This window comes from Podarcis gaigeae, assembly GCF_964106915.1.
Source record: "Podarcis gaigeae genome assembly, chromosome: 4".
NCBI classification, from domain to species: domain Eukaryota; kingdom Metazoa; phylum Chordata; class Lepidosauria; order Squamata; family Lacertidae; genus Podarcis; species Podarcis gaigeae.
In genome coordinates, this window is record NC_139677.1 from 90,807,028 (window position 1) to 90,833,325 (window position 26,298).

General features: G+C 46.1%; 1 protein-coding gene across 2 annotated transcripts; it reads right to left on the bottom strand.

Moving 5' to 3' along the window:
* Positions 1 to 483: 483 nt before the first annotated feature.
* On the bottom strand, positions 484 to 20,731 carry PANX1 (pannexin 1). Of its 2 annotated transcripts, XR_014563617.1 has the most exons (6): positions 20,310 to 20,724; positions 9,368 to 9,507; positions 6,337 to 6,551; positions 4,822 to 5,492; positions 770 to 3,336; positions 484 to 737 (listed from the first exon to the last, which is right to left on the bottom strand). XR_014563617.1 is itself a non-coding variant. In XM_083737021.1 (5 exons), the coding sequence occupies exons 1-5, from the start codon at positions 20,488 to 20,490 to the stop codon at positions 3,245 to 3,247; spliced, it is 1,299 nt and encodes a 432-aa protein (XP_083593147.1). In that variant the 5' UTR covers positions 20,491 to 20,731; the 3' UTR covers positions 484 to 3,244. The 2 variants fall into 2 exon arrangements, 1 of the variants encoding a protein (XP_083593147.1); XM_083737021.1 differs by having other exon boundaries at positions 484 to 3,336; positions 20,310 to 20,731.
* Between the last annotated feature and the right edge of the window lie 5,567 nt (positions 20,732 to 26,298).

Consider the following 26,298-nt stretch of genomic DNA (forward strand, 5'->3'; position numbering starts at 1 on the left):
GAATAAGGGAATTTCCCTTAAAAAAAGGGGAAAAGTTGACAGCTATGTCTTAAGGATGTAAAATGAGTATTTTTAATTGTAAAACAGAAAATTTAAATTTAAAAAATTCAAAATTTAATATTATACACACACACACACACAAAACAATTTGTTTCAGTACCAACTTACTTTGTTGCTCAATTTTTAGATTATTTTTAAGCTAGTTGGGCCTTTAGTTGTAGTGATAATTATGGAAGAAAGCGGGATAGCTACCATTTCACTTGTCGCATCAAACCAAGTGGGAAGACTCCTGAATCCTTCGCACACTTTTAACAGACAAAAAGCTAGACAAAAAGCTAGATTTCAAGCTAGCTTTAAATAAAGAGCTTTAATTGCTGAAAAGAAACGCCTGAGCAGGGGGCGAATGTCATGTGCTGCTGGTAGATTTATTATTTGTTTCCAAATCATTTCCCATTCAGCAAAGAAAAGACTCCAGAAAACGTGTCCCAAGGAGGCAACATTTATTCACACACATCTCTTTATAAATGGCTTTTGGTTCAGCCACCAACAAATGCAACAAATCTTACTGTTGTCACACTGCAGTTAGGCGTTTAGTTCAAACATAATTGCAGTAGTCCTTGAAATGTTTCTAGCTGTCAACGTCTTATGCAAATCTTCCCCAAGTCTACTCCATGCAATACTCCTATACAAAGTGAACATGATCACACACACATATATACATATACATAGGGAGCTCTCTTTTCAGAGCACTAAAAAGTGGTCTGCCTACTACAAGCTTTCAAAGTCTCAAAGGCTATACTGCAATTGGCAGATGTGGCGTTTGCCCATTCGTTTGAAAATGTCTGTACAGGGGGAGAGAAAGGGTTTGTATGTGGACCAATAGGAAAGCTGGAGGCGGAGCCTACCTGTTTATAAAAGGGCTTAGCCCGAGGTTTGGGTTGTGGATAGTTGGTTGGTTTTAGTCAGTTGGTTGGTTGGTTGGGAAAGGCAGTTGGAAAAGCAGTTGGCAGGCAGTTGGAAACAGAGAGACAGTGCAATTGGTTCTTGTGTGAGGGGAGGTAGAAGAGATAGAGACAGGATAAAATAAGATAAGAAGGTAAAGAGAAACAACGTTTGGAATGCAGTTAAAGTTTGTGTCTGCAATAAACTACACTCTTCTTTGTTAACTTGAGAACCTGACTGAGACTAAGTGATTTACTGGGGAGGATCTGGTTGGTGGCAGCGCATTAGTGGTGTACGGGTCAATAGTCCGTGAGACGACTGGGGTCTCCGTACGAATGCCACAGCAGTCCTTTATCCTGGGTGTTGGACAGGGATTACAGATCTACAATCTTCCCCTACATCTTACCACGAGTAAATAATAATAACAATAACTTTATTATTTATACCCTGCCCATCTGGCTGGGTTTCCCCAGCCACTCTAGGCAGCTTACAGCACATAAAAAAATGGTAAAACATTAGACATTTTAAAAAATATTCCCAATACAGGGTTGCCTTCAGATGTCTTCTAAAAGTCAGACTGATAGTTGTTTATTTCCTTGACATCTGATGGGAGGGCGTTCCACAGGGCAGGCACCACTATCGAGAAGGCCCTCTGCCTGGTTCCCTGTAACCTCACTTCTCGCCAGAAGGCGCTCAGAGCTGGACCTCAGTGTCTGGGCTGAACATGACAAAACCTCCCTTTAAGCCGCGAATAATCACACAGTTAGCTGCATTTTGTCACTGTTAAAAGACCATTGACACTGAATGCTGAAGGCAACGGTTGGTAAGGTTAAGGTTGGTTTTAGCCCTATCGTAGGTCTTTGTCAAATCTCCCTTAATACAGGTACCTCTGGCCCTTTGTTAAACTACAACTCCCATCTGCCCCAGCAGCATGGCCCATGAAGAGGGGACTTGTAGCTCAGGGACATTCGGAGGCACAAAGGTTCTCCACAGGTGCCGGCGTAACACAAGTAGCAATAGAAGAAAACACTGCATCAATGCGGATAGCGCTGAAATGGTGTTTTTCAAAATGAGCAGCCTGGTCCTTAAAAGACGTTTTCCTGCTTGCAGTTTGAAGAGCACCTGAGAGGACTCCGGTCCCTACAAGGCTGCCCCACCCACTGCTACTGCTTCTGTCACGCCACACGGCTGCACCCTGGCTTCTGCTGCCTGCAACATCCACGCCTTTGGATATAATGGGAAAGAGATCTACACTTGTGCGCATGAGGAGTTCCTCTGTGCAAGGAGGAACCCCGGCTGCAAAGAAAGCCCAGTTTCGCAGTCAGTCAACTTCCAGAAGCAACAGGCCTAATTCAGTTTTTAGGGCTGTCCTCGCCGTTTTTTCTAAGGGGGAAGGGTGACCGTAGGACACCTTCCCCGGAAGCACAGTAGCAGCTGACCACGGAAAGTCCTAAGCATTTTCCACACAGAAGATTGCAGGAAAATCCTAAGAGGATTTAACACAAGGAGCACCGTTTATCCACGTTACCTGAATTATTATGTATATTCTCATAGCATCCCTGTGCAATCACAGTGGCGGTTTTGACACCACAGCAGATTAATATGTATGTATTTAGCGGGTGCGTATTTGTTTCGACAGACAACTGAACGAGGACATTATTTCCCCATGTTTGGAAAGATCATGAAAAATACCCAGCATTTCCCCCTCTGCAGTCTTATCCCCACAGTTCAGTCCACCTCTTCGTGCCGTGTGAGTTGATCCAAGTCCATGAAATATTCCTAATTTCAGAGCTCAAGTTGTTGGTTACCTTGGTTTTAAGTGCATGGTCATTAATCGAACGGGAAACAAGTGCGTACATGCACACATGCAAACCAGACTCAAGTGTAGAGTGATTAAGGCTGCAAATCAATAGGATTTACTTCAGAGTAGACATAGTTAGGCTTATGCTGTGATATCCATACCTGTGTACAACTAGGCCCCAAGCGTTCCATTGGTGAGAAGAGCTAACTCCTTCGGGTCATCCAGTATATTTCTCTCTGTGTCCTACTTACAATGTGGGCTTTCTTCCATCGTTTCTATCCCACAGAACTGGCATAAATAACCTCAACCGTCGGCCATAAGACATAGGGGCTGGGCAGGCATGTAAACATAGGCATATAAAAAGCTTGTAAACTGTGGTTTGCCCTTAGGCCCAGCCCCCTTACACACTCAACAATGAGGCGAGCACCCAGTGTTCAGTATGGCTTACGCTAGAGTAACTGGGAAGAACAGTCACAATCCACAAATTGCTACGTGGGCCCATCAGCACGAAGAATCAAGAAGCCTCTGGCGAAGTTTGGCGTCTTCTTTACCCGCTTCTGCTCCGTTGCCAGGTGACGTCTGTTCTGTTGCATCTGAAAGACAACAAGTCGTGGCAAATGGAAGCTCAGTTATCCTTTTCCATAGAAATCACAAACAAGTAGTCTTGTTGCCCTCAAACACAATGTCCATGTGTATGTGTGAGAGAGAGAAAAAAGAGGAACTTCCAGTCCTTTTTACAGTTTAAGACTGTAGCTATGTGTCCATCTAGGCTGTTGAAGTTGCCTCCCTAGCTGTCTGCAGGTTTGTAGCCTGATCCTTACATTAGGGAGGTTATTGAATTATTGTTTTTATTTTGATTATATATTTTGTGGTTTTATATTTTGATTTTTTTCTGTGAACTGTGGTATAATAATAATAATAATAATAATAATAATAATAATAATAATACAGTCATACCTCATGTTGCATCCGCTTCATATTACGTTCTTTCAGGTAACGTCCCGTGGCGACCCGGAAGTACCAGAAAGGGTTACTTCCGGGCTTCGCCGCTCGTGCATGTGCAGAAGTGCAAAATGACGTCATACGCATGCGCAGAAGCAATGAATTGCAACCCGCGCGTGCACAGACGCGTCGCTGCGGGTTGTGCTCTTTTCATGTTGTGAACGGGCCTCCGGAACGGATCCCGTTCGCAACCAGAGGTACCAATGTAATAATAATAATAATAATAATAATAATAATAATAATAATAATATCAGAGGCATTTGAGAAATACCCACAGATTCTAGGACAGCTGGGATATAATGCCAGGAATGGAGCAAGTTTGAAAGGAGGCCTTGCATAGTAGTAGTCCACAGCATTTCTTTCCTAACTGGTATTTAAAATTTAAAGACATTGGGGTGACCATCTTGTACACATTTGGGGGGTAGGGAATAAATCCCTTTGAATTCAGCAGGCTTACTTCAAGGTGAAAACACACTGGATGTGTGATCCATGACTTCACATCCCAAAAGCTACCTTAAGTCTACATGTAGAAAGGTTCAACAGAATGGCATTGTTTTACGGTGTTTTAAGCTGCTGCATTTTACACTTATGATATGCTTTTGTAAATTATCTGGAGTCATTAGTATGAGGCAATTAATACCCCTCTTCCTCAAAATGCACAGGTCTGTTCGCTTGTTTTAGCTGTGGCGTTTTTTTAATCCTTAACAAAATGAAGTGTTTTATAGCTTTTCGTGTAGTGCTGTATTTTTCGCTCTATAAGACGCACCTAGTTTTTGGAGGAGGAAAACAAGAAAAAAAATATTCTGAATCTCAGAAGCCAGAACAACAAGAGGGATCGCTGCGCAGTGAAAGCAGCAACCCCTCTTGCTGTTCTGGCTTCTGGGATAGCTGCGCAGCCTGCATTCGCTCCATAAGACGCACACACATTTCCCCTTACTTTTTAGGAGGGAAAAAGTGAGTCTTGCAGAGCAAAAAATATGCTATTTTAAAACTTGCAAACCACTTTGATCAATATATTAGGAGCAGTGATATATGCATAACATAAAAGGAAGCAAACCGAAGTGAAACGACTTTACCCTTCAGTTCTAGCGCACTGTTTGCCTTTTCCGGCTCTGTTTTCTTTCCAGAGTCCTCTTTGACGGTGGCTGACTTGCCATCTGCAACGTCCGTTTTAATCGAGCCGAGATTCATCAGGAGTTGCATGGGGTCGAACTTCTCGCCGCTGCCTTTCAGGTTCTCCAGAACTTTGAGGCACTTGTAAGATTTAAGCTCGCTGACGTTTTCCTCGAGGAAGAGGAGGTAGAGGCTCAAGTCGTTGTAGTGTTTGGTTTTGACTTTGAGGACGTCAAATGTTGGCAGGAGCTCGTACACTTGCAGAATGTCTGAGCGCTGCCTGAAAGGGACCAGCAGCGCATAGACCACAATGGGCATGAGCAAGAGGTACACTATGATGTTGATATAGCTGAGGAGCTGGAAGACACCGACGGCAATCAGTTTGCACTGGAAGCGTTCGGGAACAGTGGTGTCGTTCTTCAATATCCCGGTTTTGATGTTGCAGATAAACTCATCGGTCATTGAGGAGAGGCTGATGTAATATCCCAAGTAGAGGCAGGAGAGCAGAATGATCATCAGGGTCAGCAAACGGCAAATAATGTACTTGATTATTAAGCTCTTGGAGCCCTTCTTCGTCTTCAGGTACTGTTCCACAATGGGGTATTTGAAGTGGCTTTCGGATATTTCCCAGAAACTGGAGGGGGGGACACCAAAGAGACAATATCCAGAGCCATTACGCCAGGATTTCATTTGCTCAGATGCTGCACAACACACACACACGAAACTGGGAGGGCTCAGATTCCAAAGCACCAGCGTCATATTTTTTTCAGATGCGTCCTGGAAGAGCAACTGTGTTGGTCCATTACAGCAAAAACTATAGAGTGCATTATGGCACCCCAAAGACTACTGTGTTCAATGCATGCTTTTGCAGGACAGTCTACTTCCTCCAACATGAAGAAGAAGAAGAGTTTGGATTTGATATCCCGCTTTATCACTACCCTAAGGAGTCTCAAAGTGGCTAACAATCTCCTTTTCCCTTCCTCCCCTACAATAAACACTCTGTGAGGTGAGTGGGGCTGAGAGACTTCAGAAGTGTGACTAGCCCAAGGTCACCCAGCAGCTGCATGTGGAGGAGCAGAGACGTGAACCCGGTTCACCAGATTACAAGTCCACTGCTCTTAACCACTACACCACACTGGCTCTCATGAGGATGAGGATGGTGTGTGGGGGGGGGGGTTGCAATGGGATGGCAGAATGGAGAACTTTTGAAATTCAATTAAAATGGTGAGCCAGGTGAGCAGCCCTGAGGACAGTGCTTCAACACTGAGGGGCCACCACAGAGGAGGCTCTTTTCTGATTGCCACCTGCCTAACTTCTGATGGCAGGTGCAGCTGAAGAAAAGCCTCCTATTACCTAAGTCAAGAATGGGGGCCCTGTGGCCCTCCAGAAGTTGTCAGACTCTGGATGTGAGTAGCTTACCTATTATTCCAACTCAAGTTCATTTTAATTTTAGAAAATGGAAAGGAGTGGGATGTTACCTCTGAGCCATATTCTCATTAATGGTCGGAGATGAGCCCCTCACGTCCCCATTGCGGCAGCTGTTTGCAGCTTTGATTGCCCTGTTATAGGATTTGTCGAGTTCTTCCATAATGAATTTCAGGTCTGAGCAAAGGTGGGGGGCTGAGGTGAAGCGCCAGAAGAGACACGGCAGGTACAGGAGGATTGCAACCAGCAGGAGGATGTATGGGAAAAACTGCGGAAGAAAATAACGAGGATAAGGAATTAGCTCAGAGCCATCCGCAATCTGTTAAACAATAAGAGGCAAGCAGGACTGCTGAGACGTTTTGCAAACTGAACTTGTGGCTCCATGATAAGAGCATTTGCTTTGTATGCAGAAGGTCGAATATTAAAGATTAGTAGTTACTTGAAGGTACTAAATAGGCCTAGCGTTAAATTAAAGGTAAAGGTAAAGGTACCCCTGCCCGTACGGGCCAGTCTTGACAGACTCTGGGGTTGTGCGCCCATCTCACTTAAGAGGCCAGGGGCCAGCGCTGTCCGGAGACACTTCCGGGTCACGTGGCCAGCGTGACATCGCTGCTCTGGCGAGCCAGACCCGCACACGGAAACGCCGTTTACCTTCCCGCTGGTAAGCGGTCCCTATTTATCTACTTGCACCCGGAGGTGCTTTCGAACTGCTAGGTTGGCAGGCGCTGGGACCGAGCAGCGGGAGCGCACCCCGCCGCAGGGATTCGAACCGCCGACCTTTCGATCGGCAAGTCCTAGGCGCTGAGGCTTTAACCCACAGGACTCAATAAATAAATGAGACATAGAGGTTAAGAAAAGTTAAGGAATCTGATTATAATTGGAATATTGTATTTTTGAATAATGATATTGGAAAACGGCTACATTCAGGTACAAGGAAATTCAGATGGAAGAGATTAGAGGAAGTCAAGTAATACGTTTGAGAAGTTGGAAGTTTAATTAATTAATTGATTTTTATTGTTTATGTGTTTGTTGTATTTTTGGTTATCATTTGTTATATTTTTATTTTTTGTTTTATTTTTGTTTCATTGATTTTATAGTATGTGGTGTTTTTGTATGAAACTTAATAAATATTATTGGGGAAAAACAAAAACAAAAAGCAAAACAGAAGGTCGCCAGCATTTCCAGGTCGGGCTGGGAATATCTGAAATCCTGGACAGCTGCTGCCAACCAGTGTAGACAGAACCAGGCTAGATAGATCAATGGTGTGATTCAGTATAGGGCAGTTTCCTTTATTCCTAATATTGGGATTATTTTGCGATACAGGTCTGGAAAGCGTACGAATAATAACATTCGCTGCAATCCTGTCCACACTTATCTGGGAAAAGGTCCCACTAACTTAAAGGGCCATACTTCTCAGTAGACTTGCCTAGCATTGTGCAAGAGACCGAGGCTGATTGCCTTAGAAGCACCACCAAAGAGCAGAATATAGCGTCTTTAAAATAAAGGAATAAATAAGAGTAAGCGTGCCAACATTTTAGCTGACACTGCTGCTGTGATTTTAACAGCAGACTGAAAAATCAGATGCAGAGCATATTATCGTGCTAACATGACTGCAGAAGTGTCCTCTTTTTTGGGGATGCCAGAGGCTGTAAAAGGGATAGGAGCAGGACCAATGGGAAAAAGTTGGCCACCCAAAGCAGAGAGGGTGAAAGAACAGTGGCAGACTGATGCGGTTAAGTACAGCTCACTACTGATGTTACCGCATCACAAGCGGCTGTGAATGGCCTTGGGACGAAGGACAACTCAAAACAACAGGTTGATAGGAAGAACACGAACATGGGCTATAAGAGCAAATTGGAATCTTAAGCTGTGTCTTGAGAATTCACACTCCATCGTGATGTAGTGGGGGGAAATTAGATGAGAGGAGCTGCGGCAGTATGGGAACACATGGAAGCGGAGCTGAGGTCAGGCTGAAACCGTGTCGGCTGCCTGGCTCACACATTCTTTATTCCTCTGCAGATTGAGTCTGTATCTGGGAAATGATCCAATCTTTGGAATCAAATCAGTCTTGAAGAGCTCTTACTCCAACCAAGAGGACTGTTTGATTTTTTTGGGTAACAGCTAGAGAATTAAGACTAGATGAGAAGCCTGTTTGCATTCAGCTGCTTTCTGTCTCTCACCCTTTCCCCTTGACCTTGTTTTCTTCCCCTGCAAGCTCATCTGCCCATTCCTCGCTTCCTTTAGGTAAGAAGCAGCTGCTTCTCTCTCGCTTTATTGTTCTGAACTAGCACTGCTGTAAACTTGCAAGAATGACAGCAAAGTGAATGCGCTTCAATAAGACTGCTAGCAAAACCAAGCGAAGAGCCCTATGACCCCAATAACAACAGTCCCAACTCGCTTATTTCCTCTAGGGACTGTGTCCTTGCTTGCTTTGGTTTTTTTTTTATAAGATATTTATTAAATTTTTAGGTGTCCTTGCTTGCTCTGTTAACCTACACACAATCCCCTGTTTCCTAATTGACCTCCTGCTCATACTGCTTTCCTCACACTGACAATGCGGGTGAGGGATAAAGTACAGTTCCCAGAATTCTTTGGGGGAGGCTATTCATGTTAAATGTGGTTCAAATCTATAGTATGGATGTGATCGCTAGCTCTTCTTCCTGGCATTTCCCCCCCCCCCCGCCCCCGTTTCAAGGAAGGCTGCTTTCAATATGTGTTGTGAGAGAGAATATTTAATTATGAAATGATTCCACTTGAAAAGGCACATATTAGGAAAGCTTTTACCCTTTAATTTGCTGCTTTCAAATGGAAACAGACATAATTGGGTCATGGGGATTATGATTGCTATTTTTTCAAAAAAAAAAAACACTACTACTTCTAACAACAAGTTTAAAAGCTCTGGGGCATTAGGGCAAAAGGCAGCTAATGAACCATAACAATCAAACCACAGAGAAAATATAGCTCGTACATTAACATGAGAAAAACCATGAATGCCAGTGGGAATGGAATGCTACAGCTTCAGGTGTCTGAGCTGGGTTTTTATTACCCAGAATAAAGAAGGTGACGAAGGCCAATTATACAAACTTTATGAAGCCAGAGTGGAAGGTGCCCCGAGTCGCTCTGTGAAAGCTGTTTTTGCTGCACAGCCGCCCAGCAGTAGGAGTCCACGTAAGCAGCCTGGCGCCAGGAAAATGTACTTGGAGAAAAGCAGCTCATCTGGGTACCTAGCAAGTAAAGAAGGATGCACTGTAAAAGGGGGACGGCATGAAACATACAGGGTACAATACAAAAACGGAGGGTTTGGAACCCATTTGGATAGGCAGCAGGATCAAATAAAGGAAGTTTTGCCCAGGTCGCACCATTTCATGCTGCAGGCATGGCATGTGAGCAGACATGCACTGAGCAAACACGTGTTCATGTCTGAATGCTTAAGTGGGTGGGGAGGACACAGAAAACCAGGAAGCCTAGTCATCTTCCTGACATGTGATTTTTCTACATGCAAGGTGGAGTTTGAAACAGTGAACCCATGGGAAAGGTTCACCACTGAAACCCATTACAAAACACAGTTTGTTTCACATGAGTGTCATTCTTCATTTTGTTAGCTGGGACCCAGTTCTGCAATCTGTTATGGTCATTTTGAATTATGATTCTGTCTTTTGCGGCATTAGCTACCCTTCTCAGTTTGGTGTTGTGGCGTTTGCCCTCCTACGTGTGTGACATCATACTGGGTTCATAGGGAAAGGGTTAACTAATTGTAAAATGACTAACCAGTGGGAACCCAAGGGGCAGAGTTAAGCAGTTTAAGCACAGAGAGAATTTGTTAAGGGGAGTTAGAGTTAGGGTGGTTGAGAAGACAGTCTGGTGTGAGAGAGGGAGAGAATTTGTTAAGAGGAGTCAGTCAAACAGTTGAGATAATCAGTCAGAAGGTATTAGGAAGGTATAGGCCGGTAAAGAAACTAAAGTTAAGATACTGACAAGAATATTATCTGAGAAACCATAAACTTGTTAATGTTGTAAAATAAACTTGTTCTTTTGGTTCACTTTTAACAACTGACTGGACTCAGTGTTTTACCTGAGAGTAACTGGTGGGTGGCAGCAGGGAAGCGAGCACAGTGGTGGCACAGGGATCAATAGACTGTTAAATATCTGGGGACCCTGTGTGATCGCCACAGGTGTCATCTGCAAATTTGATGAGCAGCCCCTCAATTCCTTCTTCCAAGTCATTTATAAAGATGCTGAACAACAACGGGCCCAGGAAAGAACCCTGAAACACCCCACTTGTCACACTCCCCCCCCCCCCAGGATGATGAGGAACCATTAATGAGTACAGTGGTACTGAGGCATCTAGTCATAAGCCTGCATTTTTTATCAGAGCTTCTATATTTTATCAAGGCTTGTATTTAAAAATGAGCTTAAAAAGATTTTCAAATGTTTCATGCCAGGCAGAAAGAACCTTGGCAAGAGGTTTTTCTCCTAAGACAAGGGGGCCCCATTGATTTATAGTAGAAAAACAATTCTCAAAGTCATAAAAAAGGGAGAATTACATATGCTGCCCTTGCAGACTGAGAAAACACAATTAAAGGCAAGGGTAAATAGTAAAATAATACCAATGTGCCTCTCAGTAAAATGAGCCAGATCTTCTTTCCAAGGTTAAAAAGGCCAAGAGCAATGGAGAGGCATCTAGCTGGCAGAAAAAGAGAGCATTTTAAAGAAATCTTTAAAAGCTGTTTCTTTTTCTTAAACTGAGAGAGTTAAAAAGGTTAAATGTTGGGAAAGGCAACTGGCTTGGCTGGAGAAGAAGCATCTAGCTGGCTGGGAAAGGAGGGGGAAAGGGGGGAGGTGTAAACTGAAGAGGCTTCTTTTTAAAAGCTGTTTTTTACTGAGTTCCTTTTTACTTTACAAAGGCTTTATTCTTTTAAAAGGCTACCTATGATAAGTGAATGAAATATATTAGCTTAAATATATTGGCTTAAATGTAATTATGCAAAGGATTTAAGGAATGCTAGATTCTTATTTCATATGGTTGTAAGAGTTGTATTTATCCTGAAATTAAGTCAGCCACCAGCCTAGCCCCCCTGCTAGACAGAAGACGCCATCCAAGCACTCTCGATATATATGGTTGTCAGGCATTTGTTTAGAAACTTTCAAATGAAGGAAATCTTTCAATATTGATGTGAAACTCGAGATCCTTGACATCTGTTGAACATAAAAATGTAAGATTAAACATTTGTTTTAGAAGGCAATAGGGCAAGGAGGGCAAAGAGGTGAGCTGGTAATTAAGATTCCATGTAAGATATATTATTACTTATTTGTCATTTATATATAGCTCTTTGTCTCCCTTATAAGGGCAAGGAAGTGGGTGTATCTTTTGTGGGTGTATCTTTTGTGATTGGTTCTACCAAACAGCCAATAGGAATTTCAACCAGGCTGATTGGACAGAGGCAGCCACAGGAGGAGCAAAGGGGGCTGGATTAAGGGAATATAAGTGCTGGCCAGGATGGCAAGAGGCCAGGCCAGAGCTTGGTAACCATATACCACTGAGCCTCTCATTTATTTGTCTGACAAATAAATTATTATTTTAATTTCTCTATTGCTGCGTTGAATATTTCATTCCAGCTAAGCGTTAACCACAAGCAGGGTGCTACAGTACCTCAGGTTAAGTATTTAATTTTTTCCGGAACCTGAAACTGTTCTTAACCTGAAGCACCACTTTAGCTAATGGGGCCTCCCGCTGCTGCCACGCCACCGCCACGCGATTTCTGTTCTCATCCTGAAGCAAAGTTCTTAACCCGAGGTACTATTTCTGTAACCTGAAAGCATCTGTAACCTGAGGTACCACTGTACTCTTTGGGTTCAGCTGCTAAATGGCAACTCCCATCATGCCTGAACATTGGCCCCGCTGACTGGGGCTGATAGGAACTGTATTCCAACAATATCAGGAGGGTCACAGGTTTCCTACCTGAGAAGTAGTGTATAAAACAGGCATGCCCAGAGCTCTGTGCAGAGAGAGAGTGGCTGCAGCAGAGAAGCTGTCTTTCAGTGCTGTCAATCTGCCCAGGAAAGGGAAGGGCACAGCTGGGAAGCTGGGCACCAAGGGGAGCACTTTGGGAACACTGCCATGCCCCACCCATGCAAGGATAAAAGACCTATGGGTAGGGCAGCGTAGGCGGGTGTACAGGCTAAGCAACAGAGAAAGGAGATGGAGGGAAGCAGAGGGAAGAGAGGGGAAAGCAGCGGAGATAGCAGAGGTGTGTGCTTCAGGGAGCAGAGAGAAAAGAAGAGAGGTAGAGGTAGAGGACCCCTGGATGGTTAAGTCGAGTCAAAGGTGACGATGGGGTTGCGGAGCTCATCTTGCTTCAGGCCGAGGGAGCCGGTGTTTGTCCACAGACAGCTTTCTGGGTCATGTGGGCAGCAGGACTAAACCGCTTCTGGTGCAACGGAACACCGTGATGGAAACCAGAGCACACACACGTTTACCTTCCCGCCACTACGGTACCTACTTTTCTACTTGCGCTGGCGTGCTTTCGAACTGCTAGGTTGGCAGGAGCTGGGACAGAGCAGCGGGAGCTCACCCCGTCGCGGGGATTCGAACTGCTGACCTTCTGATCGGCAAGCCCAAGAGGCTCAGTGGTTTAGACCACAGCGCCACCCGCATCCCAAAAGAAGCATGTCAAGAGAAGAAGCATGTGAACAGGATGAGGTTGCTGGAAGTAGCAGCAGGGAGACAGCTTCTAAGTGTGGGGTGTAGAGAAAAAGCTAGTTCTTGAGTGCGTGAAGACATGCAAGGAAGGGAGACAGTTTTCTACAGCACAGGTTGAACTGGCCTGTGCTTCCTCAGTGACAGGGAATAAACAAAGGACAAGGAGGATCCCTAGTGTGAATTACACCTGCTGCGGGCCATAAAACAAGTAAACAGAGACGCCTGATAGCCAATGTGTCCAATGAAAAGGCATGAGATTCTGAAGGCTTCATCAGGAACCTCCGATATCAAGCGGAACACAAGGTGAAGGAAGTTCCCTTTGCACATGGCATGGCCAGCAGGGCTTCCTAATGTCTTATGTGCAAACCTCTCATATCTGCAGTTCCTGGCAGCCCTGAAATAATTATTGCTGGATGCGCCAGCATAGATCAGATTCACTTATGCAAAAGACGATCCCCTTTTACAACAAAGGCTGAAGTCACAAATGCTTGTAACATACGCTGCAGTCAGTAAGCATCCAACATCTGATAAATCTCCACATTCACAGCGACAATGTGCAGCAACAAAAGTTTAGGGGTCCTGTTTACAGTGCGGATGAAAAGATTTAGTGTGAGTCACAGCTGACATTAATTTCAAAAGCTGTTGTCCTATCAATGCCATAGTAGTCACAGGGCTCCCTTATGAGTACAGCAGTGTGTTTATGTGAGCTAGCTGGGTCTATTTTAAACCTCAGCCAACTTGGCATGGGTCCCAGTGGTCCTTTTCTTCCAAAATGCCAGGCAGTGGAGAGATGGGAGCTTTATGGCTACAAAAGCTGTTGTCATTCTAGGCACTGCCATGAAAAGCTGGATGATCAGGGCTGCCAAATAACATTAAATACTCTTGCACTAGCAGCCGGGTAAACAGGTAAGCATGATGGCTCGACAGTTGAACCCTGGGTTTCTCTTAACATCAGAGGTTCCTGGTGAACCCTTCAGACACCCATCATTAGCTGTTAAATAGGAATCTCCAAAAACAACAACACCCAAACAACCCCAGATGCTGTGAAAAGGAGGATGAGAAAAATCAGGACAAGCATGGGGTGGGGAGGTAAGGAAAAGCAGCTTTTCTGAGCTGGGGTGCTCATAGGGTCATAGATTTGGAAGGGATCCCGGGGGTCATCTAGTCCAGCCCCCTGCAATGCAGGAATCTTTTGCCCAATATGTGACTCGAACCCACAACCCTGAAATTAAGAGTCTCATGCTCCACTGAAGAAATGGCTGTATCCAACGTTGCAACGGGTGTGGGCCGGGGGACGTGCAGAGCAGCTGCAGCTCTTGAGCCAAATGAAAATTCAGCCTCCCCTCTATGAAACATGACCTCTGGCAGCTGTGAGGCTTTGTCATTCCTAAATCATGGAAAGTCCCGCGGCTTATTCTTAGCACTGTATAAAGTAGTTCGGAATGCCTGTTTTGCTCGTTTATATGCTCCTCAACTGACAAGTCAGCTTTGCGAAGAGGCAAAAATGCAACAGCTATTTTCCAGATTTATATCGTTTCCATTACTGCTTCAAATTAGAAATTAATTTGTGAGCTGATCAGCATACTTAATCTTGGCGTCTCTGCTGTGCAGACCCGGAGACCCAGTCTGCACGTAACAGTAAGCTAATACTGCTAAAGCACACCATGGTTTGCTGTGAATGGGCAGGTTCCAGAGCAAAGATCAGAGGCCCTGTGCTTATATCTTGACTGTGTTGCCGCCACGTGACCCAGGGCTAAGCCATGGTTTGGTTTACCGTTTGAACCTGGGCTCATGGGTCTTTCTTCCTGCAGTCAAACCAAAAGCTATAGCTGAAGTTTGTTCCTGGCTTACTGCTCAGAAATTGCCTAGAGGAGACAACCTATGAACTGAGGTTCTAACCATCGTTTAGCTACATCAGGAACAATAGTGTTTACTATTGTTGGCTTATTATGTAGAACAGGCGTAGCTAGCAAGCCGCCTTTCACATGTAGTTGAATGGCAACTCCCATCTGCCCCAGGCAGCATGGCCCAATGGTCAAGGATGATGGGAGTTGCAGTGCAGCACTATTGAGAGGGGACCACAATGTCCTCTCCTGGTTTAGTGTCCAACAACGAAGGAATACTGAGAATTGCATTTAATTGAATTGAATCAAAACAAACACAACTCTGTATACAACAAAATTATAATATGCACTGAGTGTTCCAGTGCACTTGGGAGTGGACGACATTGTCCTCTCCTGGTTTAGAGCAGTGAGAAAATAACAATCCTTCTGGGTCAGACTATTTAGTTCAGCATCCTGTTTTCCACAGTGGCCAATTAGATGCCCCTGGGAAGCCCAAAAGCAGGACATGACTGCAATTGCCCTCTGCTGCTGTTGTTACCCAGGAATCAAGGTACAGTGGTACCTCGGGTTACAGAGGCTTCAGGTTACAGACGCTTCCGGTTACAGACTCTGCTAACCCAGAAATACCTCAGGTTAAGAACTTTGCTTCAGGATGAGAACAGAAATCGCGCAGCAGCGGCACAGCGGCAGCGGGAGGCCCCGTTAGCTTCAGGTTAAGAACAGTTTCAGCTTAAGAACGGACCTCCGGAACGAATTATGTACTTAACCCGAGGTAAAGGTAAAAGGACCCCTCACCATTAGGTCCAGTCGTGGCCGACTCTGGGGTTGCGGCGCTCATCTTGCTATATTGGCCAGGGGAGCCGGCGTACAGCTTCCGGGTCCTGTGGCCAGCATGACTAAGCCACTTCTGGCGAACCAGAGGAGCGCACGGAAACGCCGTTTACCTTCCCGCCGGAGCGGTACCTATTTATCTACTTGCACTTTGAGGTGCTTTCGAACTGCTAGGTTGGCAGGAGCTGGGACCGAGCAACGGGAGCTCACCCCGTTGCAGGGATTCGAACCGCCGACCTTCTGATCAGCTAGTCCTAGGCTCTGTGGTTTAACCCACAGTGCCACCCGTGTCCCAGTACAACCTGAGGTACCACTGTATTATTATCATCAGTTTGATATGTATACTGCCCTTCATCCATAGATCTCAGGCGATTCACAACATAAAAATACAACGTAAAACAAAAACACAATAAAAACGAAAACAGAAACAACCCAGTAACTCCCTCCACTTCCATAACACATTTAAAAGGGCATTGGATGTCAATCAGCCCAAGGTTTGATTAAGAGTCAAAGAGTCATAGAGTTGGAAGGGACCCTGAGAATCTTCTAGTTCAATTCCCTGCAATGCAGGAATACGCAGCTGTCCCTTACAGGGATCAGACCTGCAACCTTACCAGGGCCATGTTCTAACTAATTGAGATAGTGGTTGAAGAGGAACGTTTTTCGCCTGGTGCCTAAAGGTGCGTAATGAAGGTGCCAGCCGAAGCTCCCCGGGGAGAGCATCCCACAAACGGGGGGCCACTGCAGAAAAGGCCTGTTCTCGTGTTGTCATCCTCCAGAGCTTACACGGAGGAGGCACAGGAAGGAGAAGGGCCTCAGGTGAGTATTGCAGGGTCTGGGTTGGTTCATATGGAGAGAGACGCTCCTTGAAGTATTGCAGCCCTGAACCATTTTAGGCTTTATAGGTCAAAATCAGCACTTTGAACAGATATAGATAAAGGTAAAGGACCCCTGACAGTTAAGTCCAGTCACAGACGACTCTGGGGTTGTGGCGCTCATCTTGCTTTACAGGCCAAGGGCGCCGGCGTTTGTCTGGAGACAGTTTTTCCGGGTCATGTGGCCAGCATGACTAAGCTGCTTCTGGCACAGTGGGACACCGTGATAGAAACCAGAGTGCATGGAAACGCTGTTTACCTTCCCGCCATGTCATGTGGCCAGCATGACTAAGCTGCTTCTGGCACAGCGGGACCGTGATGGAAACCAGAGTGCATGGAAACGCCGTTTACCTTCCCGCCAGAGTGGTACCTATTTATCTACTTGCACGTTGATGTGTTTTCGAACTGCTAGCTGGGCAGGAGCTGGGACTGAGCAACAGGAACTCACCCCATTGCGGGGATTTGAACTGCCGACCTTCTGATCAGCAAGCCCAAGAGGCTCAGTGGTTTAGACCACAGCGCCACCTGCGTCCCTTTGAATAGGTGTACACGGTGCTAAGTAACCATTATGCCATCACAAGGATTTCCACTTGCACAATGGAATTCCCCTCCTTTCTGCCCCACGCCCATCCCTGTTCCAGTGGGAGAAATTGTGCAAGGAAAAACTTGACAGGACTTAGCCCTCCTTTGGATTCTCCTCTAGTCAGCATTCTGTGACTACTGACTATGTTTAGTTATCACTGAACTGCAGGGTGGCGGGCTTCCTTCCACCACAGAGTATTTTATTCAAACCCCTGCAGCATGGTGATATCATATATTCTACATGAAGGTAAAGGGACCCCTGACCATTAGGTCCAGTCGTGACCGACTCTGGGGTTGTGGCGCTCATCTCTCTTTACTGGCCGAGGGAGCCGGTGTACAGCTTCTGGGTCATGTGGCCAGCATGACTAAGCCGCTTCTGGCGAACCAGAGCAGCGCATGGAAATGCCGTTTACCTTCCCGCCGGAGCAATACCTATTTATCTACTTGCACTTTGGCGTGCTTTTGAACTGCTAGGTTGGCAGGAGCAGGGACCAAGAAATGGGAGCTCTCCCCGTCTCGGGGATTCGAACCGCCGACCTTCTGATCGGCAAGTCCGATCCCATCCCATATTCTACATACAGAGCTCTTAAAAAGACAGAAGCACTAAAACTGATCTCTTCTCCATATGCGCTAAAAAATACGAGGGCCAAAATTGCTATGTTGTCTGGATTGGATTTGTGATTCGCGAGTGATTGGTTGGGAATAAATAGGTCACTGGAGTCTTTGGGGGTGGGTAGGTTACTAGCGGGATCTGCAGACAATGGGAATAACATGTTCAATAGATTCTAGGTCACAGGGAGGGACTTAACAGCTGGGTCCCAAACAAGGAATCCTTTTGTTGGCAAGTGAGTTTGGACAACACTGGACTAGACAACCACCAGAAATCTTGAAGCCCTACAATTTTTCTCCCTGTTTTTCTTCCGGGAGATGATGCAAGTTTTGTCTTCTGTCTCAAAAATCTATCGGTTCCAGTATCTAAAACATTGGCATCTGTTTCTCCTTTCCTCGAAGCAGCTTTACAATAAAGGAAAACAGCCATAGCTACCAACAAACAACAATCCATACAGAAGTCCTAGAGGATGAAACTTGGCTTATAAAGAAATCATGTGACGATATCAGCATTGAGACAAGGAGGAGAAACAGCTGTTATGGAACTGAAAGTAAGAGGCACGCAACAAAGGATATTGGTACAGGCATGCCCTGGAATTTGAGAAGTGCTCAAGCAATGGAGCAGATTTGGGCTTCGTCAAAATGTTGGCCTGCATAAAAGAAAAATCCCCCTTTCAAAATGAAAATGTTGTGATTATTATTTGTGTATTTATTCTGTCTAAACCACGGAGCCTAGGGCTTGCTGATCAGAAGGTCGGCAGTTCAAATCCCCGCGATGGAGTGAGCTCCCGTTGCTTGGTCCCTGCTCCTGCCAACCTAGCAGTTCAAAAGCACATCAAAATGCAAGTAGATAAATAGGTACCGCTCCAGAGGGAAGGTAAACAGCGTTTCCGTGTGCTGCTCTGGTTCGCCAGAAGCGGCTTAGTCATGCTGGCCACTTGACCCAGAAGCTGTATACTGGCTCCCTCGGCCTATAGAGTGAGATGAGCGCCGCAACCCCAGTCGGCCACAACTGGACCTAACGGTCAGGGGTCCCTTTACCTTTACCCTTTACCCCATCTTTTCTCCAAGTTGCTCAAAGTGGCATACAGTGGTGTTCTCCCCATCTCCCTGCGATGTAGGTCAGGCTGAGGGACTGTGACTCAGTGGCCCGAGTGATCTTCATGGCTGCGTGAGGATTTGAACCCTGGCCTCTGTGGTATTAGGCCAACACTGTAACTACTACACCTTCTCTCTGGCATAATTCTCTCATTTAAAAAACCTGCAAAACAATGCTTCAGGGCTATTAAAATGCAGCGTAAGTGGCTTTTTGTTGAGTCATGCATCAAAGGGCAGCACAGCCCGTTTCCACACCCAGATATATATATATAAAGCAGGACTTTGAACTGTCAGTGGAAGTGTAAAGATGAGCGGGGCAGACAGACAAAGAATTAAAACAAAAACTGATTTAAGAGCTTTTCACAAAACGCTGCTCATTTTTAGGGAGGCTGCAGAAGTTTTAGCTTGCTGCTTTTAAGTAATGTGTCTTAGAATGCTCCGAACACAACTTTGGGAAGACAAAAGGCTGAAAACTTTAAATAAACGTGATAAAATAAAATGTCTTGTATATCTATCCATTTACTTCTTCTCAAAGCACTTTGGGACTTAAGATTTATTTCGCAGTTTTTATATACTGCTTAAAAGTCGAAACCTCTGAGTGGTTGATGCAATGCAATGCAATGCATTCATTCATTCTAGTAAACGTATTTCCTGACCTGTTCTAATACCTTTTCCTTATGGTATTAGATGAGGCAGTGTGGTGTAGTGGTTAAAGTGATGGACTAGGATCTGGGCAACCAGGGTTCAAATCCTCACTCAGCTGGAAACTTACTGGGAAATGCTGGGCCAGTCACTATCTCTCAGCCTGACCTACCTCTCAGGTTTGTTGCGGGAATAAAATGGGTAGGAGGAATACCAATAGTTGAAAGTTGTGATATAAACATATTACTAATGATTTCCCCAGTTTACAATGCCTCTGCTTCCCCACTCCAATAAAACTTGTTTCAGTTCTATGCACCTTTGCGCAGATTTAATCCATTAAAACCCATTGGGTTACCTGACTAGGGTCATGGAGTTATGATTAGGATTGCATTGCAAGCGTCCTTACATTGAGAACAGCTCCGATTATTTGCTTTTGCAACCTTCAGAATCCATAGCAATTTTAAAAGCCATAACCTGCAGTCTGGAGTGGTACAGTCCAGGGGTGCCAACTTGAATAAAATATTGAGGCAGGTGGTGCTGGTGGAGGTCAGGTAAGCCCCGCCCCAAATAATCGATCATGTGACACGCACATCCCTTGAATGGCAATGTCTATCAACTATCCGGCTGTGTTTGTGCGTCAAATATTTTATTGGGGGGGGGGGAGGAAAGATGCTCGGAGTTGGCTGCTGCGGTACAGTCACATCCCTACCGCCCCTGCAGCCCGGAGTGGTACAGCCGCTCCCGCCCCCCCCCCCCTCGCAAGGTGCGTGCCTAAGCATGCGTGCCTATCTCTGCCCAGGCCTGCGGGCGGTGCCAGCCCCGGGGTGGGGCATCAGCCCCCTTACCTATGGAGATCTCCTGCGCGAAGGCCAGCGAGATGAGCAGTAGGGGCAGCCCGACGGCGATGCAGGTGACCAGCTTGTCGACGGCCAGCTCCAGTCGCAGCCCCTTATACTTGCTCTCCGACGGCTCCTTCAGCAAGAAGTCCGAGAAGACGTACTCGGTGGCGATGTGGGCGATGGCCATGGTGGCGCGCCGAGGGCCAGGCGGCTTGCCGGCTCACCACCCAAAGCGCCTCTCGCCCACCCGCCGGACCCGCGCTCTCCTCCGGGCTGGCTTCGTCCGCGGGCTCCCTGGTGGGGGTCTCCGCCGGGTCCCACCCCCCCCCCCGGTGCCTGCGCGCCCTGCCTGCCTTTGTTTAGCGCGCGCGCCCCCCTCGCAAGGCGGCGAGGCGAAGGAGCGCGAGAGAGAAGGGAGGGCGCTGCTCAGGTCTCCGCCTCCGCCCGGCCCCCTCCACGCCCCCCGTCGCCGGGCGGGAACGGGCTGCTGCTTCCCCCGCCGGCTTTCCCAGAAGACGAGGCGGAGGAGCCTCTTTCAAAAGAGTGCTGTTTGCACGCTTATTAACGCCATCTCCAACTCCTCGAAAGATTCCACCAAAGGTGTCTCCGAAAATTTTTACGCATCACTTGGGAAGACAGGCGAACTGATGCCAGTGTGCAAAGATCACCAGTGTCAAAGCAATGATTCTTCAACATCAACTTGGTTGGACTGGTCGTGTTGTGCGGATGCCTGATGATCGTCTTCCAAAGCAACTACAGTGGTACCTCGGGTTACAGAGGCTTCAGGTTACAGACGCTTCCGGTTACAGCCTCCGCTAACCCAGAAATAGTACCTTGGGTTAAGAACTTTGCTTCAGGATGAGAACAGAAATCGTGCTCCGGCAGTGCGGCAGCAGCCGGAGGCCCCATTAGCTAAAGTGGTGCTTCAGGTTAAGAACAGTTTCAAGTTAAGAACGGACCTCCAGAACAAATTAAGTTCTTAACCCGAGGTACTGTTAAAGATCACAAAATCAAAATAATAACCATAACCCAATAACAGCCCCTCCCCAAAAGAGCCACATTTTAAAAGAGTTTAGGGTGTCAATCAGGCCAACCAAAGGCCTGGTTAAAAAGGAACATTTTTGCCTGGTGCCCAAAGGTGTATAATGAAATGTGGTGTTAGCCGCAACCCACAGGTATTCTGCAGCTATTTGAGAGATGTTTTGATGGGCTTTCCCGCAAACCAGCTTCCGCCACATCTGAAAACGGAAGCCATGGTCAAGCTGAGGTGTGTACAATTCTGATAGCCACTGTGCCACGTGCAGAGGATGGGCCAAAGTGATTTGGAATTTGGCCTGGGAAACAAATCAGGTAAAGGGCACCAGGTGAAGACAGTGTAACAAATACAATTTTCTATATGGAAAAAAGAATAAAATATTACAGTGGTACCTCAGGTTAAGAACTTAATTTGTTCTGGCGGTCCGTTCTTAAACTGAAACTGTTCTTAACCTGAGGTACCACTTTAGCTAATGGGGCCTCCCGCTGCTGCCATGCAATTTCTGTTCTCATCCTGAAGCAAAGTTCTTAACCTGAGGTACTATTTCTGGGTTAGTGGAGTCTGTAACCTGAAGCATATGAGAGCGTGATGAGAGCCTCGTTCAAGGGGAATGCAGAAGTCTGACTTTGGCTCACATTGTTTCCTCACAAACTGCCCTTGTCGCACATACAAAAAGTCTCTCAAGGAGCAATCCAAACACAAGATCTGCTGGGATGAGGGGATTTCTGGATAGGTGGATCTTGGGCTGAATCTGGACTAAATTTCCCTATCTTGGGCCAGCCATAAATACTTCAGTGCAAACCCTCCATCTCTGATCCTGTGAAACCGAAGCCAGGGAAATACCCAAGGTACTATTTCTGGGTTGGTGGAGTCTGTAACCTGAAGCATCTGTAACCCAAAGTACCATTGTATTATATAAAAGGACATCCCTGCCCCTTCTTTGGTCTGCATGGCAATGCGATGGGGAGGGATTCCCCTTGCTGTGTTTCAAATGTGAACATGGCGTCTAAAAACTTCTGAAGTCGGTTGCAGGCGTGCCTCTTTAGGGCACTGTGACACTGGGTGCCAGCACTGGACATAGCCCTCCTTTGTAGTTGCAGATCACCCCCTGTTGTTTTGCATATTCCCCAGGAACCTTCGGGCAGAAGGATGGAATATATATTTAGTAAACAACAACACACATTCATGATCACTGCAAATGGTGACAGCAGCCGCGAAATTAAAAGACGCCTGCTTCTTGGGAGAAAAGCAATAACAAACCTAGACAGCATCTTAAAAAGCAGAGACATCACCTTGCCGACAAAGGTCCGTATAGTAAAAGCTATGGTTTTCCCACTAGGATGTATGGAAGTGAGAGCTGGACCATAAAGAAGGCTGATCGCTGAAGAATTGATGCTTTTGAATTATGGTGCTGGAGGAGACTCTTGCGAGTCCCATGGACTGCAAAAAGATCAAACATGTCCATTCTTAAGGAAATCAGCCCTGAGTGCTTGTTGGGATTCGCAGGATCCTGGATAAGTCTGCAGGCTTCAACATGATGATGCAATACTCTGCTGAGTCAGAGTGACTCAGCAGGAGTGTGATTAATGTGATTGGCTATCACCTGTTTTAAAAAGGAAAGCCTGTTTAACAGTGGGTGTGGTTGGTGTGGTGGTTGTGCTGTAGTGGAGAGTCTTCGTTTGTAAGTACTCTGTATGGACTGTTTCTTTTATAAATGCCTGTATATAACTCACATTAAAAAAAGTCTGCACTGGAAAAACCTGGAACTCTTAGCGTCTCTGCTGAAAGCGCCGCGTGGAATACGTGACAGGGTTATGGGCCCAGCACGCTTCCGCTGTGCAAGAGTACAGGTGGCAGTTATCTAGCCGTGGGTGCTGGAGGTGAGCTGCAGGGATGGAGCAGTCCAGAAGTGGCGTGTTGCTGGAGAAGCTGACGGCCACGAACTACAGCATCTGGTCGGTCCGCATGCAACACTTCCTCAAGCGTGAGGGCCTGTGGAAGGTGGTGGAAACTCCACCGCAGCCCCCTGAGTGGGATGAGGACGATGAAAAGCTGGCACTTGCAGAGGCCCAGCTTGAAAAGGATGAGAAAGCTTTGGCTACGATCATCCTTGGAGTGGACAACAGCCAGCTAGTCTACGTAGCTGATAAGGTGACAGCAAGTGAGGCGTGGAATGCGCTCAAGGCTGTCCATGTGCGAGAGACTGCTGGCTCACTGATAACACTGACCAGGAGACTGTACCGGTGTCGGAAGAAACCGGGGGACTCCCTGGTAAACCACCTAAAATTCCTAACAAGCTGTTTCCAGGAGCTAGCCTTAAGAGGGAGGCCTGTGGGGGAAGAGGACAAAGTCTTTATAGTCCTGAGTTCCCTTGATGACAGCTATGATATGCTGGTCAACTCCCTCGAGTCGGTAGAGACTGATAAGCTGACTCTGGAATACGTTACCGGACGGTTGTATGCAGAGGAGGACAGGCGTGCAGAGCGAAAGATGACCTCAGCCCAGCTGTTGGAGCATCCCAGAGGGAACAACAGCCGGGAAGAGCAGAGTTGTCGGGAGCCGGAGAAACAGCCAGGAGGAGCTGCTGCAGACCAGCCGGTGGTCAACAAAGTAAAAAGGTGTTTTTGCTGCAAGTCCAGTGGACATCTGCTTCGGGACTGCCCGAGAAAACAACAAAAACAGCAGAAGCACAGGAGGCAGCAGAGAGAGTCTACTGCTTGGGTGTCTGCAGATGGTCAAGAAAATGAAGAACTGTGGGTTCTGGACAGTGGAGCTTCTCAAACCTTTTGTAAAAGAAAAGCATTGCTAACTGATGCTAGGGCTTCAAACAAAAAACATGTAAGTCTTGCTACGGGCCAGAAAGCTAATGTGGTTTGTGAGGGGGAGGTTGTGTTCCCACAACTGGGACACACATTCAGGAATGTGTTGTGTGTGCCTAGTTTGCAAAACAATCTCCTAAGCATTCCTGACTTGGCAAAAGCAGGCTTTGAAGTAAACTTTGTGGGAGATCAGTGCCAGATAAAGCAAAATGGGGCAGTGTTGGCAAATGCTAACCTTAGAGCTAATATGTATGTACTGCAGTGTGAGTCTAAGGTTGCGAATGTGCAAAATGTCCCGACCCATGATATGTGTATTCATCTCCTGCACAGGCGTCTGGCTCATGCTAGCTATAAGGTGCTAAACAAAACATTGGAGTTGTGTGGGGGGTGAAAAACATAAAAAGTTGTGATAATTACTTAGACTGTAATATTTGCAAGGAGGTTAAAAGCAGGGCTTGCCCAGTAGCAAGAGCAAGCCAGAGAGAAACCAAAAAACCACTGGAGTTGATCCATGCTGATGTAACTGGTCCTTTTCCACCAAGTGTCTCCCATAACAAGTACTGTTTGATCCTAGTGGATGACTATTCTAGATTTGGCTGGGTCTATCCATTAAAGCAAAAGTCTGACGTTACCCAAACTTTGAAGTTCTGGGTAAGAAAGGTAGAAAGGCAACTTGGTGAAAAGGTGTGCTCTATTCAGTCAGACAGGGGAGGAGAGTTTATGGCAAGCTCCCTAAGAAACTGGTTGCGTTCCCAAGGGATTAAACATAGGCTTACCAATGTGGCCACGCCTCAGGAGAACGGGGTAGCAGAGCGTAGGGGAGGTGTCTTGCAGACACAAATGAAAGCATTGTTAGCAGATGCAAATCTCCCAATTAAGTACTGGGCTGAGAGCATTAAGACCGCAAATTATATTGGGAATCGCTTGTGGTCAAGGGTACTAGATGACATACCCTATAAAATTCTCTATAACAAAAGTCCCAGTTTGCAACATTTGAGAATCTTTGGGACAAAGGCGTGGGTTGACATACCTGTAAAGACCCGAAGAAAAGGTGGGAAAAGGGCACAGCAGTTGCTATTCCTTGGGTATGAAAGTGGTACGAAAGCCTACAGGTTTGAAGATGATAAAAATCTTTTGAGTTATAGTCGATCAGCTTTAATGAGCAAAGAAATTGGCCCAAGATACATGCAAACCTCCTGCCAGAAAAAGTTTTACTGCCGAGCGTACCTGATAAGGCAGTTGAAACAAAGCTAAGAATTGGCAGCTCTCCCAGAGAAACTGAAAGGGAGGAGGTAAAGGTTGAACATTTTTCTCCAGCTGCTAGCATGGAGCAGGGGAGAGAAGAAAGTGCAACAGGGACAGGAGGAGGTAGATCTCCAGAGTCAATCCACCCCAAAAGCAGTCCTGAAGGAAGCCCAGCAGGTGAGGTTAATGAACCAAGGAGATCTGCAAGAAGTAATAAAGGTCAACCTCCAGACCGTTATGGGTTCCCAGCCACCATAAACCAGGTTTGTGTAACTGAGCCAGAAAACTTTGAAGAAGTGCAAGAGTTACCTACTCTAGAGAAAGAGGCGTGGTTAAAGGCAATGCAGGCAGAGTATAACTCTCTGCTAAACAACAATGTGTTTGTCCCTACAGAATTGCCTGAAGGTAAAAAGCCCATAAGCTGTAAGTGGGTTTTTAAAGTGAAAAAGCTGGCTGATGGTAGTTATCAGAGGAAAGCCAGATTGGTTGCAAGGGGCTTTACACAAAGGAAAATGATACATTATGATGAAGTGTTTGCCCCAACAGCAAAGGCTGAAACAGTAAAATCAGTTTTAGCAATGGCAAGTCTGAGAGGGTTAAAAGTTAATCATTTTGATGTTGCCTCAGCATATTTAAATGCTCCTATTGACGCCGAGGTGTATTTACAGCAAATACCAGGTTATGAGCTGGAAAAAGACAGCATGGTGTTAAAGCTACAAAGGGCACTATACGGTTTACACCAAAGTGCACGTCTATGGCATGAATGCATAGACACAACTTTGGAAAAGATGGGATTCAAACAAAGCCTGGCTGATTCCTGTTTATATTCAGCAATGGTGCAAGGAAGTGTTTGTTATTTACTTTTGTATGTTGACGATATCTGTCTGATAACAAC